Source organism: Myodes glareolus, chromosome X (assembly GCF_982192425.1).
Source record: "Myodes glareolus chromosome X, mMyoGla1.1, whole genome shotgun sequence".
NCBI classification, from domain to species: domain Eukaryota; kingdom Metazoa; phylum Chordata; class Mammalia; order Rodentia; family Cricetidae; genus Myodes; species Myodes glareolus.
Genome location: NC_142053.1, coordinates 30,710,489 through 30,726,602, shown reverse-complemented (window position 1 = coordinate 30,726,602; position 16,114 = coordinate 30,710,489). Strand labels below are relative to the sequence as shown.

At 41.7% G+C, this 16,114-nt stretch overlaps 2 protein-coding genes across 2 annotated transcripts; both read left to right on the top strand.

The window, feature by feature from the left end:
- The first annotated feature begins 7,924 nt into the window (after positions 1-7,924).
- LOC148117261 (proline-rich protein 23A3-like) lies at positions 7,925-8,722 on the top strand. The gene has a single exon (XM_087902540.1). The coding sequence runs from the start codon at positions 7,925-7,927 to the stop codon at positions 8,720-8,722; it is 798 nt and encodes a 265-aa protein (XP_087758666.1).
- Positions 8,723-13,856: 5,134 nt separating this feature from the next.
- On the top strand, positions 13,857-14,654 carry LOC148117260 (proline-rich protein 23A3-like). The gene has a single exon (XM_087902539.1). The coding sequence runs from the start codon at positions 13,857-13,859 to the stop codon at positions 14,652-14,654; it is 798 nt and encodes a 265-aa protein (XP_087758665.1).
- Positions 14,655-16,114: the final 1,460 nt, after the last annotated feature.

The window sequence follows — 16,114 nt, the reverse complement described above, 5'->3', positions numbered from 1 at the left end:
TATAATATTAAGCATGTTACAGGTATACCATACAATCCTACAGGTCAAGCAGTTATAGAAAGATCAAATCCAACTATAAAAGGTATGTTGAACAAACAGAAAGGGGTGGAAAATATCCCCAAGAATAGGTTACATAATGCTTTATTAACCTTACATTTTCTTAACGCTAATGAGAAGGGGACAAAGGCTGCAGAAAGACATTGGATATTGGAAAAGTCTGCTGAATTAAATCAACCAATTTATTTCAAGGATGTGCTGACCTCACAATGGAAGCCAGGAGATGTGCTGCGTTGGGGAAGGGATTTTGCTCTTGTTTCCACAGGAGTGGAAAAATTGTGGATACCATCAAAATTAATAAAGGTTCGGTTTGAAGAGGAGAAGCCTCTTGTAAGAGATAAATGGTAACTCACTTACAAGGATAATAATCACACTAAAGGTAAGAGAAATATAAATGTTGGGGGCAGGGTTCTCTTCTTGTCTCCACAGGAGAAGACTCATTTTCAAAGGATCCAAGGGACCCTGGATAATTGAACATAGAAACTGCCTACGACCAAAAGAGGATCAACAATCAATCCAAATAGTTTAAGTAAGTATTACTATTTTTTTAATATGTACTAATGTGCATTTATTTATAAATATGTAGAGCTGGTTTTGGAGTTGGACAATGGCTCAGTCCCTCTTCATTTCCAAGCCTGTTGATAAGAGATATCCCAGAGTTTCTATCTCATGTCAAGAGCCAAGATACAGGACAGAATAACTATAATTGATAAATTTTCCTTGCCTTTTCCCACATCTGTTTCTATATATATATATATATATATATATATATATATATATATATATATATATATATATGTCTTTGTAGATAATGTTTAACTTTCCCATAACAAACAATAAATTTTCCTGCAGTAATCTTTAAAGCTTCTAGGATGAAGATGGGGCCCCACAACACCAACTCCACCTGGTTACTATGACGTCATAATGTTGATAGCGCTATTTTTCGACATATTTTTTGGTACCAGCTACTCAATACAGTTCCGGATGATGCACAATATTTAACAACACTCTGGCCAGACCTCCTCAACTTATTCAGAGACTATTTACAACTCTCTCACACCAAATGTTTATATGGGAATTTTACCATCAATTATTTTCACAGGACCCCCCTAAGAGAAACGTCGCCCCCGTGACAGCTGGAAGCAATTTTAGAGGACGACGTCCCCTCTCCCAGTAGAATTTGCCCTCAGGTTTAGGGACATCATTTAGGGGTTGGTTATAATTGATATAGGGATGAGGGAATGGGGGAGGTATTTTATAAACTCAGGGATGTTTATCAAAAAAAAGGGGATTGATTAGTGATGGGATAATAATATATTGGTATTTGTGAGTTATTGTTTTTAGAAAATTGTATTGTGTTGATTTTTGTACATTGATATATTAAAAAATATTTATGTAATTTGATTAAAATAATAATAATATATTGGTATTTGTGAGTTATTGGTTTTAGAAAAATGTATCAGTGTTGATTTTTGTACATTGATATATTGAATGTTGTATGTGAGTATGCTTCTACCTCTATTTGTATTAATATATATACATATATTTACATTCCTACCTCTGATTAAGGTATTTATACACATTGTTTACATTTGGAGGTCATTGTCCTCACTCATTGCACAGTTGCTCATTCTCTTAGTCTTCAAGTTAGATAGATAGAAATCAATAGTCATATATGTTTATTATATTTATATTTAGGCTAATCAGGTTATTTAGATGCATAGAGATCATACTTAGTATAGATAGTATAATCTTCAACCTCTTCGAAGAGCTGTGAAAAATGGCCTTTAATCTAACTTATAGTTCTATAGTAGTGAGACACAATCGCTCCTGACATCACTGCTCTACTCCCGAGAGAACGTTGAACACCAAAGACACTCCACATGGAGCTTGTCTTCTTCCTGGTAGAAATGGCCTTTGGGCAAAGAAAAAGCCCATACCTCAACCACTGACAAAATTACAGAATATCCATAAATGGATAAAAGCAGGATTGTCTTATCTTGCCAAGACAGGGTGAGAGAGTCCTAAAAGGTTTCTTGCCTTTGAAAAATGGCATGTCAGTTACATCAGGCCTTAGTCAAAGTTGGTTGACTCAACATTGCATACGAGACTTTGGGTGATTGTCCAGGTCTTCAGTTGTCTCTTCCATTCGTTGCACATTTCGGAAGTTTCCCACTTGTACTTCCGGGCTGCTTGAGTAAAATTATTTTCTTTCTCAGATCTTTGATGGAGTTGAAGATTAGATAGTTGTAGTTACCATCTACATTATTTAGACTCCCTGAGATAGAATGTTTAGCAAAACTTTTGTTATAGGTTTCTTGCTTAACATTGTTTGTTGTTTGTAACTTTATATTTATTATTTGCTTCTATTGCATATAGTTGTATTTGGTTTGGTTCTGTCTTATTTTAGAAAAAAGGGGGAGATGATAGGGGAGTTCAGCCAATCATATTCAGTTTTCAGGACCTGCTGACCTCAGGCAAAAGCCTGCCTATAAACCTAGCATACGAGCTCCGCTAGCTCTCTTTTCGCCTGGCTCCTGTGTCTGGATGGATTGGTTGGATTCTGGTGTAAGCTGTTGTAAGTCTTACTTCTGTTTATTAAAGCTGTATATTTTGTATCAAGATAGTCTGGGGACTTTTCTTTACCAATCGCCCGGCAGCTTCATTTACCAACCACTTAAGCATCATCTCAGAGTTTTTTGGGTATAAATTAAAGTAGTATCACTCACAAGCTGGAGATTACTATACATAAAACAATGAGAATGTGCAATCCTCACAATCCTACATAATGCCCTGCAAAAACACAAGGTGTGATAAACTAGAAATATTCTTAAGAAGTTAAATGATGAATACTATTTGATCTTTCAATTGAATTATTTCAAAGTTTACTTGTTATTATAAAAATGATGTAATTCATATTTTATCTTTGAGCTTAAAATTTAATTTAATTACAACATTGCACCCTTTTTCCTCCCTCCATACCCTCACATACACCCCTCTCTAGTCTCCTTCAAAGACCTGGCCTTTTAAAAAAACTAATTGTTACTGCATTCATACATACTAAATTCCGAAATTCATACTTTTAAAATAAAGCAAAAACTCCCAACTCATGTTATTTTTTATAAATTTGGTTTTTATGTACTGATCAGTTTCCAGTAGAGAAAATAAACACAACTGACCATTCTTCATCTCCTCAATTTAATGTAATGTTAGTCAGACTTTATTTCAGAATACTTTCACAAATACCAAGGGTCTGTGGAAGAAAGATGCACAGAGTTCTGGAAGAGGCTCTTGTCTCTTCGCAGTGTAAGCTATGCAACTTGTCTCTTGAGCCCTGATGAAAATTGGCAGTGATGGAGCTTTGGGTATGTTCTAGATTTCTGAAACACACCATTGCTATGCTGATGGGAAGTAAGTTAGGTTAGGTCCATGAAGCATTTTGGACATGACAATACAGTTAAAAATATCTGAATAAGATATGTTGGATGACGGTTAATGTTCCACACATGGTTTGCAAGGATAATTTTTGTGTGTGATTCTTTAGAGTTTTTGTAAAAAGACAGTTTTCATTGTGGGTGCCATACATTTTAGTAGTTACTTTAGGTAAATATGAAGCCAAGCTGCTATCCTGGGGAAATTCAGATTCATGTATTTGTCCGCATTAAATATCAATGAGCAGATGGAAGAAAAGTAACTAAATCAGATTACGCTATTGTATTTCAGCTGTTGTATTGAAATAAGAAAATGAATACTTAACAAAGGGTCCTGAAATCAGAAAAATGTAATGAGATTGGCCCACAGAACTCTCAAGTATTTTCGAGATATTAAACTCTTTAGAAGTATACATTAAGATGAAAGTAAGAAATAATAGGTAGTAGGTAGGTAGATCTTGAAAAATGTCATTTAATTGTAGCCAGGTAATGTAGATATAAATTTTGATATTCTCTTATGCTCTAAAAGCATTAGAACCACTACATGTATTTAAAAGGAAAAAAATAGTAAGTAGATATTCTATACAAATTAGCCATGTTGGAGACATAGAGGGTTTTTACTCTAGTGAAAATAACTCATAACGAAAAATATTTGAATTTACACAAAATTGTTTCATGTATTAAAGCCAATATCTCCATGTGAATTTTCAGAAGTTCCATATGAATACTACAGTTTATTTATTAACGTCTGTTTTCAAGTTATAGAAATGAAAAACAACAAGTAGCAAGAAAATCTCTGGGGACTACAAACACTATAATATCAATTTATTCTTCAGAAAAAAATTATCCAGATATTAGCTTATACTGGCTTTCATCAAAAGTTTCATGCTAAAATAATATCCATTATCTGTGCAATTAAAAAATGTATAACTTCTATGTTAATGAAATATATTAATTTACAGTTATAATACTTAACTTTTTAAGGATTTAAGAGGGCTCTATGTCACCAAATTGCTTATATTGACCCTATTGTTTAGTTTTCCACAATGGCAGCACAAAAGGAAAACCACCAACAAAACTGTGTTATCTGAATGTCATTAGGTATAAATAAATAAACACACACACACATATATGTGTGTGTATATATGTATATATGTGTGTGTATATATATGTGTATATGTATGTATGTATACATACATACATAGAAACACACACACAATCCTAGGAAGGGCCCAAAATGTGGCCCTGATATAGAGTTTTTCTTAAGCATGTGTGAGAATGAGCTCGACAAGTATAACATGAGTGGGCCTGTTTGTTGGGGGTTTTCGTCCTGCCCTGTTCCCCCAGCTGTTTAGTCCCAGAGAAAAATCACACAAGAGATCTCTATAAATTATAAAGCTGATTGGCCTGTTAGGTCAGACTACTTATTAGCTAACTCTCATATCTTGATTAACCCATTTTTCTGATCTATGTTAGGCATGTGGCTCAGTACCTTTTTCAGCTGGGCAGAACACATTCTGCTGCTTCGGTGATCTGGGCAGGAATGGGAGGAATCATCTTCCTCTTTCCCAGAATTCTCCTGCTATCCTTGCATCATTTCCACTTCCTATCTGGTTTTCCCGCCTACACCCCCTGCCCGGCCAATCAGCGTTTATTTAAAACATGATTGACAGAATACAGACAATTCTCCAGCACCACTTCCCCCTCTTTTTTTAAAAAAAAATAAAGGAAAATATCCATAATCCATTTTTGGAAATGTGGATGTAGTATTTCAGGCTACTTCCTGCTGGTTGGGGGCGCTGATAATCTTATGTGAACCTAAAGAAAATTTAGAGTTATGATCAAATCCTGATTGTAGTATCCTGTGAGTCTTGATCATCTCAGGCAGCAGTCTTGAACCTGTTTTGGATGTAGAACTCAGACATCTGGGCCATCTATTCCTACCAGAGATTGCTCGGGTGGTCTCCCTTGGTCAAAGTTGATTTTTCTTAACACTGAATAAATCCATAGCCTCTCATTTTCTGTGGAAACAAAAGCAAAATCTCTTCTCCAAAGTAACATAACTTTTGACGTCAATTTTGAAGTCAAGGTATTTTCAAAATACCTATTTTGGATTAATTCTGCAACATTTATAAGCAAGTATCTTTTAGCAGCTGTTGCTCCTTCCTCAGCATTTAAACAATTCAAAGAGAGCATAATAGCATACAATATTAAGATTCTCTCTGTATTTTCCTTCTTTCGTGGCTTTATTTTAACCTCTATTTCTTTTGTTTTTACTTTTAACTTTTGGCTTATTGAGATAGGTTCTCTGCATATTTTGTCCTGGAATTTTCTCTGTAGATCAGGCTATTCTTGAACTCCCAGAGATCCGTCTGTCTCAGCCTCCCCAGTGCTGGGATTAAAGATGTCTACCACCACACCTTGAATTTACAGAGGTCTGTCTGCCTCTGCCTCCCAAGCCTTGGGATTAAAGGTGTGTACCACCACACCCAACTATTCACTTTCTTACTTTTTTTTTATTTCTAAGGACTTTAAACCATTTAGAGGTTTTTTTTTCTTTGAATCTCTCTTTACTGTATATCTCTTTCTGACCATGTGGGTCTTTAATTTGCTAAGGAATATGGAGAAGACAACACTCAAAAGCACCTATGCTGTTTCAAGGTCCTTACCAGGAAGCAAGCTGCAACAGTGTTTCCATAGTCTGGGCAGTCTGCTTGAAAGAGTCAGAGTTTTCCCTGGCAGGATGGCCCAGAAAGCTGGCATTTTAAAACAGCTCAGCTTTTTTCCGGCTACAGCTGAAAATCTAAATGCTTTACTCTAGTCTTTCCCAAGCTTTCTGAGACTTTGTGTGGATGCACTTAACCACGTTGGGCATCATTCTGTAACATGAAAAGGCTGGGCTTGCTTGTTGGGGTTTTACTGTCCTCCCTAGCCCCCCAACTGTTTACTCTCAGAGAAAAATCAAGCAGAGGACTCCGTAAATTATAAAGCTGATTGGCCTGTTAGGTCAGGCTACTTATTAGCTAACTCTCACATCTTGATTAACCAATTTTTCTGATCTATGTTAGCTATGTGGCTCAGTACCTTTTTCAGCTGGGCAGAACACATTCTGCTGCTTCGGTGATCTAGGAAGAGTAGGAGAAATCAACTTCCACCTTCACATAATTCCCCTGCTATCCTTGCATCATTTCCACTTCCTATCTGGTTTTCCCACCTACACCTCCTGTCCGGCCAATCAGCGATTATTTAAAACATGATTGACAGAATACAGACAATTCTCCGGCACCAGAAAGGAGACAGCAAGGAAAGAGAAAGAGAGAGAACTGAGAGGGAGAGGAAGACAGTCGTAAAGAGGAAACATGGTTTCACGTGTCAAACACAGATAGCATATAACAAAATGAAAGAAATGGGAGGGAAAATATCAAATGTTCCACTGAAACATGAAGCAGGTCTGTGCTTAATTGCCATTCTCAAAAACAACACGTTATCCTCTTTGAAAGTTTTCTTTGCCACCTCTGTGACGTGGGAGGATCAACTAAATGTTGGAGACGTGATTTCACCATTGCAGGCTAGCCTTGAATTCATTGTGCACACAGACTGACCCAGTACACAGCCAGTGGCAGGCTGGCCTTGAATGGCTAATCTTCCTGTGGTGCTTGTCTCCAACAACCTGAGATTATGGGTGTCCTAAAGTACTCACATTGATCCTTTTTGATTTCAATAGGGGATCAAGCCCATTGCCTTCCAGCGTGCTTGGCAAACACTCTATCGTTGAGGCATTGCCTTGGATCAATTATTTACACTCAATGACTATTCTGTTCCTGTTGATTTACTATTTCACAAAACCATATTGTTTTCAAAAAGAAAAAAAAAAAGGATCCATTCTTATTAACAAGCTTGACCTTCTCCAATAAAAACCCTAAGCATCAGTTTGCTGATTTCCATTTCAATTTGCATTTGCTAAGTAAGAAAATCCCTAGGACCTGTTAGGCATCTGTAGGACAAGATTGTCATGAGACTGTGGTAGGGGACGGGAAAAGAGTTCTCATGTGTTTGTCTATGTGTGTTTACAAAAGAAAGGCAATACAAAACATAGGACTTCCAGAGGTTAATTTCTTCTCTGAACCACTGCCAACAAAGACCACAACAAACACACACCCAGACACACCCGCACACAAACACACACACAAGCATGCGGGCACACTCATACACAGGTGCACACAAGTGGATTCCTGAAGGTTCCCTCCCTAGGCCCCTCCCTGCCTGGGCGGGGCTTCCTCTGAAGCAAGGCTTATATAAGGATCAGCCAGTCATCCTCATTGCACCCACTCTGTCCCAGAGAGTCCACAGAGTGCCTTGCAGAAATCACCTGCATCGGACTTTGTCTTGCACCCACAACCAAGAGGCAAGAGTGCATTGGGACCAAAACACTGGGGATGGAGCCACAAAGGCCCAATGCCTACCAGATGCCCCGCTGGGCCCCGCAGCCAGAAGAAGACCACCCTGCCAAGAGACGCCGCCTCCAGGAGCCTACTGGACTGTGGTCGCTGGCACAGCCAGACCTGGAAGAATCTGCCAGGCCTGCCAGCGAGGAGCTCACCTCCACGGTGTTGGTCCCCACCGGCTTTGCCATAAAACTACACCTGGAAGGCTTCGACCTGCTGCTGGAGCCGGACCCTGGCTCGGTCATGCGAGTGTCGCTACCTGGACACACCATCCTCCTGGTCCCCGAGGGCCTCCAAGCCTACTCCCAACATGGACAGCCTGGGTTCTGGCCCGCAGACATGCAGGAGGCCGCTGTCCTTGACATGTCCCAGGACCCCCACATCTGTGCCCTACACCAGGGATTCAGTAGTGCACCTCTATCATACATCCAAGGCTTTGCAAACGTCCCTGGTCCACATGAAGACTCTCAAGAAGATTTTGTGATGCCCTTGATGAATGCGCCAACTCTCATGGCCCCAGAAATCCTTTCGCCCTTCACGGACCCGTTCAGCCCCTTGTTTCCGGGTCAAATGCCATGTCCTTGGAGTGCAAACGGCCCACCTAGTGCAGGAAGATATGCTCCCTGGTCTGTCTGGAGCCTCCAAGACAGCCTACTGTGCCCTCTGCCCGGCTCTCCACTGCAGCCTCTTCCTCCGTCTCCTCCTCCAAGTCAGCAAGAACAGGACTCTCAGAGTCTTCAGAAGGCTCCAAGGCCTCAGCGCAAGGCCCAGAGGAGACTAGTCTTCTAGGAAAGGAACGACTTCTGTCTCAAAAACCAGTACCTTGGACACCTCCCTGGGTACCCTAGGGGATTCCCAGTGTGCCTCGAGGGAGGTACCCAGTTGCCTACCCTTGACACTGTTACATGCTTACAAGTTCTTTGCACCACACACTATGCCCAGGGGGTTGAAGATAAACACTTGGAGAAGAATGGAGACACTAGATCTCACCTCTGAAGTTAAAAAGCTTCCTTTGAGAAAGGTGTCTTCCAGCTCGGGGATTCATCTTAAAACCTTCCATGTCACCCTCAATGCATATGTGGTTCCCTCTAAGAACACTCAGTGTCCCTTTCTCTCCCAAACCAAGCAGCGCTGGCTTTGCTATGCTGCCAGTCTCCGTTCTGTGTTCCCCTGACTGCATGGACACCTGTCCCGGCATTGGTCCTTCTGCTGGACAATTCAAATTGCCCTCTGGGGAACTGACAAATACCCCATTGGGAGAAGATGGTACCTAGCCCCGAGTGGACCATGCTTCTTTGCTTCTTTACAGACATCCCTTAACTTGCTGGAGTTGTTCCTGTTGATACCTCAACATGAACTCCGGGACTAAAGGAGAAACCCTGCATTGACAAACAAACAAAAAAGCAAACAAGCAGGACAGCTACCGAAGAAAGAGGTTTCCATGGCCCTTTAGTTTGCAGTGCTTGACAAGCCAAAGAAACCAGAACTCTGGAAGTCCGGCTTGCTCTCCAACAAAAACTCAAATTCATTTCGTACTTCCAAATGTTCTTATTCAAAGCAATGTTTCTCATTCCAACTTCACTATAAATTAATAAAATAAATAGACCATACTATGTGCTAATTGATCAATGGAGTTATGAGAAAGAGAGTCTCACAGGTGTGTGTGTGTATGAGTGTGTGTGTGTGTGTGTGTGTGTGTGTGTGTGTGAGAGAGAGAGAGAGAGAGAGAGAGAGAGAGAGAGAGAGAACTTGGGTGGTGGGGCATGCCTGTCTCCAGGTGAAAGCTCTTGTCTCAGGATTTGGAGCCCATACTCAGAAAGTTCACAGGTAAGCCTGGCTACACTGGGCAATGGGAAAGAAATCTAAAGAAAAGCATAGCCAAGAGATGGCTCTCAACATTTGTGTGGAGAATACTTTGAGGGGATAAATGACCCTTTCCACGGTTCCTAAATAAGAGATCCTGCACATTTATATCACAATTCCTAACCCTGGTGAAATTATAGTTATGAGGAAGCAACAGACATAATACGGCGAGTTCACCACAGCATGAGGACCTGTATTACAGGATCCAGACATTAGGAAGCTTGAGAACCACTGACATCAACGGACTTGGTGCTCTTGCAGCACCCACATGAAGAAGACCCTTGATACCAGAGGATGGACACCCTCTCCATCCCAGGCTCTTTCATTCCTGCAGTACACAGAACCCAACACAGGCACACACGCATGCACATGAACAAAAATGTAATGAATAAATTAGAGGTGAACAAAATAATGAGTAAATTAAGAAGGTAAGAGGAGCTTCATAGACGGAGCCTGTGGTGGATATTCTTGGTTCTCAACTCGACAGCACCTCGAATTAACTGCAACCCCAGTTTAAGTTAAGTACCATATCTTAATTGATTATTTACCAGTCAGGTTGATCCAAGGCTATTTGTCCTTATTGAATTATTTATAGTGGGGAGCCCCACCCTTAATCCAGTCCTTTGCCAGTGGATAGATTGCCAACCATGCAAGTGAAGGCCCTACATGCATTCCAGAAGGTTGGTGGCACACACCTTTAATCCCAGCTCTTGAGAGGCAGAAGCAGGCACATCTCTGTGAGTTCAAGGACAGCCTCATCTACAGACTGAATTCTGGGACAAAGATACACAGATAAAACCTGTCTCAAAATGTCAAATATTAAAAGTAAAAACAAAAGAAAGAAGTTAAAAATAATGGAATGGAAAAATGGAAAAATCACGGTGAATCTGGATGCTGTATGTTATTATGTTCTCTTTTAATTGTTTGAATGCTGAAGAAGGAGCAACAGTTGCCAAAAGATGTTTTTAAATGCTGCTCAATGAATCCAAGACAGTTTGTTTGAAAATACTTTGACTTCAAAATTGAAGTCAAGATCGTGTTACTTTTGAGAAGAGGGTTTTCTTTCGTTTCCACAAGAAATGAGTGGCTTTGGATTTATTCTGAGTTATTAAAAGAGTTGATCAAGGAACACCACCTGACATGTCCCCTAAAGTCATAGATGATCCATAGGTCTACATCCAGAAGAGATTCAAGACTAAATACTGAGATGATCGAACTTCATAGGATACTCCAGTCACAACTTGATCATAATTTTAAATTTTCTTAAGTCGTTATAAAGGTTACCAGCTCCTCATTCAACAGGTTGAAGCTTAGAAAACTACACCCACATTCTCAAAAAAATAGACTATGGAGATTTTCCTTTGTTTAGAATGTTGGTTACAAGTTGTTATGGATAATGAACCGGAGAAAAGCTAAACAATATACATTAGATTCAGAGTGCGTGTTTTTTTTTTTAAAAAAAAAATAAATAAATAAGGGCGGAGTGCTGTGAGACTATGGCCATTTATCCTGTCACTTGTATTATATTTAATCAAATGCTGATTGGCCAGCAGACAGGCAGAAAGTACAGTCAGGCAGGGCGACCAGGCACGAAGTAGAGGTGGGGAAATGAGAACAGGAGAAGTCTGGGAAGAGGGAAATTCAGTCTTCAGCCATCACCAAGATGCAGAGGAAGCAAGATGTGACCGCCTAGCAGAAAAAGGTACCAAGCCACATGGCCAAAATAGACAAGAAATATGGGCTAATAAAAGTTATAAGAATTAGTTAATAGGAAGAGCCTGACGCTACTGGGCCAGTTTATAATTGATATAGACCTCTGTGTGATTCTTTGGGATTGAATGACTGGAGGAAAGGGCAGGACAGAAGGCTCAGTCAACACCAGAGGATGGACAACCTCTTCACCCCAGGTTCCTTCATGCCTACTGGAAACAAAACGCCAAAACAGGTACTCAAACATGGACATAAAGAAAAAAAGTAAACAAGTTAGAGTTCAACAAAATATAAATAAAATAAGAAGGTAAAAAGAACTTCATAGATAGACAGACAGTGTGTGTTGAATATTCTTGGTTCTCAACTCGAACACACCACAAATAAACTCAAACCCTAGATTTAGTGACCAGGTTAGTCCTAGGCTATTTGTCTTAATTGAGTCATGTGAAGTTGGGAGCCCCACCCTTAATCAAGTCCTTCAGCAGTGGATAAATCGCAAGATTAGAAAATGAAGGCACTACATGCATTCCAGTCTTTGGGAGGAGGAGACAGTCAATCCCAAATCCAAGGTTAATCCTCATTCTATCAGGTGTTGAATGCCAATTGGCTTGTTTGCAGGACTTGATGAAAAGAAGAAATGCTAAAGGGACTTCAAATGTCCTTAGAGCGCACAGAGCAATAATTAGGGAAAGGAACAGAGCCTCTGAGAGGAGAGCTTGGTGGGGCATGAATGAAATCAAACTCTATTTCTCACAGGTGTCAGAATGTCATAAGGATACCCAGAATTTTGTATAGATATTAGGAGAAGGAAAAAATAATATAAGGGCAAACATTTGGGAACATTTCTTTAAAAGGATTACTTGCAAGGGCAGACAGAATGGTCACAAGACCATCTTCCTGTCTTTTAACATATTTTTTAATTCTCTATCAATATACCCATGTAGTAAATACAGAGTAATGTCATTTCGGTGGTGAAGAAATTTCAATAAAAAAGCAGCTGAGAAAGTGTGGGAACTTCCCCTATCAACTGACAACCACACAGCAGGAACATAGCATACAAGACAGGGTTAGCTGCATGCCATTAGGTATAAATAAATAAACACATATTGCATGCCTACATACAACCCTACATAATCCTCAGAAGGGGCAGGAATGTGGCAAGGATCTGTGGTGCTCCTCAAGCACGTGTGAGACTGAGCTCGACGAGGAGACAGCAAAGAAAGAGAAAGAGAGAGAACTGAGAGGGAGAGGAAGACAGTCGTAAAGAGGAAACATGGTTTCACGTGTCAAACACAGATAGCATATAACAAAATGAAAGAAATGGGAGGGAAAATATCAAATGTTCCACTGAAACATGAAGCAGGTCTGTGCTTAATTGCCATTCTCAAAAACAACACGTTATCCTCTTTGAAAGTTTTCTTTGCCACCTCTGTGACGTGGGAGGATCAACTAAATGTTGGAGACGTGATTTCACCATTGCAGGCTAGCCTTGAATTCATTGTGCACACAGACTGACCCAGTACACAGCCAGTGGCAGGCTGGCCTTGAATGGCTAATCTTCCTGTGGTGCTTGTCTCCAACAACCTGAGATTATGGGTGTCCTAAAGTACTCACATTGATCCTTTTTGATTTCAATAGGGGATCAAGCCCATTGCCTTCCAGCGTGCTTGGCAAACACTCTATCGTTGAGGCATTGCCTTGGATCAATTATTTACACTCAATGACTATTCTGTTCCTGTTGATTTACTATTTCACAAAACCATATTGTTTTCAAAAAGAAAAAAAAAAAGGATCCATTCTTATTAACAAGCTTGACCTTCTCCAATAAAAACCCTAAGCATCAGTTTGCTGATTTCCATTTCAATTTGCATTTGCTAAGTAAGAAAATCCCTAGGACCTGTTAGGCATCTGTAGGACAAGATTGTCATGAGACTGTGGTAGGGGACGGGAAAAGAGTTCTCATGTGTTTGTCTATGTGTGTTTACAAAAGAAAGGCAATACAAAACATAGGACTTCCAGAGGTTAATTTCTTCTCTGAACCACTGCCAACAAAGACCACAACAAACACACACCCAGACACACCCGCACACAAACACACACACAAGCATGCGGGCACACTCATACACAGGTGCACACAAGTGGATTCCTGAAGGTTCCCTCCCTAGGCCCCTCCCTGCCTGGGCGGGGCTTCCTCTGAAGCAAGGCTTATATAAGGATCAGCCAGTCATCCTCATTGCACCCACTCTGTCCCAGAGAGTCCACAGAGTGCCTTGCAGAAATCACCTGCATCGGACTTTGTCTTGCACCCACAACCAAGAGGCAAGAGTGCATTGGGACCAAAACACTGGGGATGGAGCCACAAAGGCCCAATGCCTACCAGATGCCCCGCTGGGCCCCGCAGCCAGAAGAAGACCACCCTGCCAAGAGACGCCGCCTCCAGGAGCCTACTGGACTGTGGTCGCTGGCACAGCCAGACCTGGAAGAATCTGCCAGGCCTGCCAGCGAGGAGCTCACCTCCACGGTGTTGGTCCCCACCGGCTTTGCCATAAAACTACACCTGGAAGGCTTCGACCTGCTGCTGGAGCCGGACCCTGGCTCGGTCATGCGAGTGTCGCTACCTGGACACACCATCCTCCTGGTCCCCGAGGGCCTCCAAGCCTACTCCCAACATGGACAGCCTGGGTTCTGGCCCGCAGACATGCAGGAGGCCGCTGTCCTTGACATGTCCCAGGACCCCCACATCTGTGCCCTACACCAGGGATTCAGTAGTGCACCTCTATCATACATCCAAGGCTTTGCAAACGTCCCTGGTCCACATGAAGACTCTCAAGAAGATTTTGTGATGCCCTTGATGAATGCGCCAACTCTCATGGCCCCAGAAATCCTTTCGCCCTTCACGGACCCGTTCAGCCCCTTGTTTCCGGGTCAAATGCCATGTCCTTGGAGTGCAAACGGCCCACCTAGTGCAGGAAGATATGCTCCCTGGTCTGTCTGGAGCCTCCAAGACAGCCTACTGTGCCCTCTGCCCGGCTCTCCACTGCAGCCTCTTCCTCCGTCTCCTCCTCCAAGTCAGCAAGAACAGGACTCTCAGAGTCTTCAGAAGGCTCCAAGGCCTCAGCGCAAGGCCCAGAGGAGACTAGTCTTCTAGGAAAGGAACGACTTCTGTCTCAAAAAACAGTACCTTGGACACCTCCCTGGGTACCCTAGGGGATTCCCAGTGTGCCTCGAGGGAGGTACCCAGTTGCCTACCCTTGACACTGTTACATGCTTACAAGTTCTTTGCACCACACACTATGCCCAGGGGGTTGAAGATAAACACTTGGAGAAGAATGGAGACACTAGATCTCACCTCTGAAGTTAAAAAGCTTCCTTTGAGAAAGGTGTCTTCCAGCTCGGGGATTCATCTTAAAACCTTCCATGTCACCCTCAATGCATATGTGGTTCCCTCTAAGAACACTCAGTGTCCCTTTCTCTCCCAAACCAAGGCAGCGCTGGCTTTGCTATGCTGCCAGTCTCCGTTCTGTGTTCCCCTGACTGCATGGACACCTGTCCCGGCATTGGTCCTTCTGCTGGACAATTCAAATTGCCCTCTGGGGAACTGACAAATACCCCATTGGGAGAAGATGGTACCTAGCCCCGAGTGGACCATGCTTCTTTGCTTCTTTACAGACATCCCTTAACTTGCTGGAGTTGTTCCTGTTGATACCTCAACATGAACTCCGGGACTAAAGGAGAAACCCTGCATTGACAAACAAACAAAAAAGCAAACAAGCAGGACAGCTACCGAAGAAAGAGGTTTCCATGGCCCTTTAGTTTGCAGTGCTTGACAAGCCAAAGAAACCAGAACTCTGGAAGTCCGGCTTGCTCTCCAACAAAAACTCAAATTCATTTCGTACTTCCAAATGTTCTTATTCAAAGCAATGTTTCTCATTCCAACTTCACTATAAATTAATAAAATAAATAGACCATACTATGTGCTAATTGATCAATGGAGTTATGAGAAAGAGAGTCTCACAGGTGTGTGTGTGTATGAGTGTGTGTGTGTGTGTGTGTGTGTGTGTGAGAGAGAGAGAGAGAGAGAGAGAGAGAGAGAGAGAGAGAGAGAGAACTTGGGTGGTGGGGCATGCCTGTCTCCAGGTGAAAGCTCTTGTCTCAGGATTTGGAGCCCATACTCAGAAAGTTCACAGGTAAGCCTGGCTACACTGGGCAATGGGAAAGAAATCTAAAGAAAAGCATAGCCAAGAGATGGCTCTCAACATTTGTGTGGAGAATACTTTGAGGGGATAAATGACCCTTTCCACGGTTCCTAAATAAGAGATCCTGCACATTTATATCACAATTCCTAACCCTGGTGAAATTATAGTTATGAGGAAGCAACAGACATAATACGGCGAGTTCACCACAGCATGAGGACCTGTATTACAGGATCCAGACATTAGGAAGCTTGAGAACCACTGACATCAACGGACTTGGTGCTCTTGCAGCATCCACATGAAGAAGACCCTTGATACCAGAGGATGGACACCCTCTCCATCCCAGGCTCTTTCATTCCTGCAGTACACAGAACCCAACACAGGCACACACGCATGCACATGAACAAAAATGCGA

What these genes read in the sequence shown, in the direction of transcription:
- LOC148117261 (XM_087902540.1), top strand. Translation starts at nt 7,925, where the DNA reads ATGGAGCCACAAAGGCCCAATGCCTACCAGATGCCCCGCTGGGCCCCG.
- LOC148117260 (XM_087902539.1), top strand. Translation starts at nt 13,857, where the DNA reads ATGGAGCCACAAAGGCCCAATGCCTACCAGATGCCCCGCTGGGCCCCG.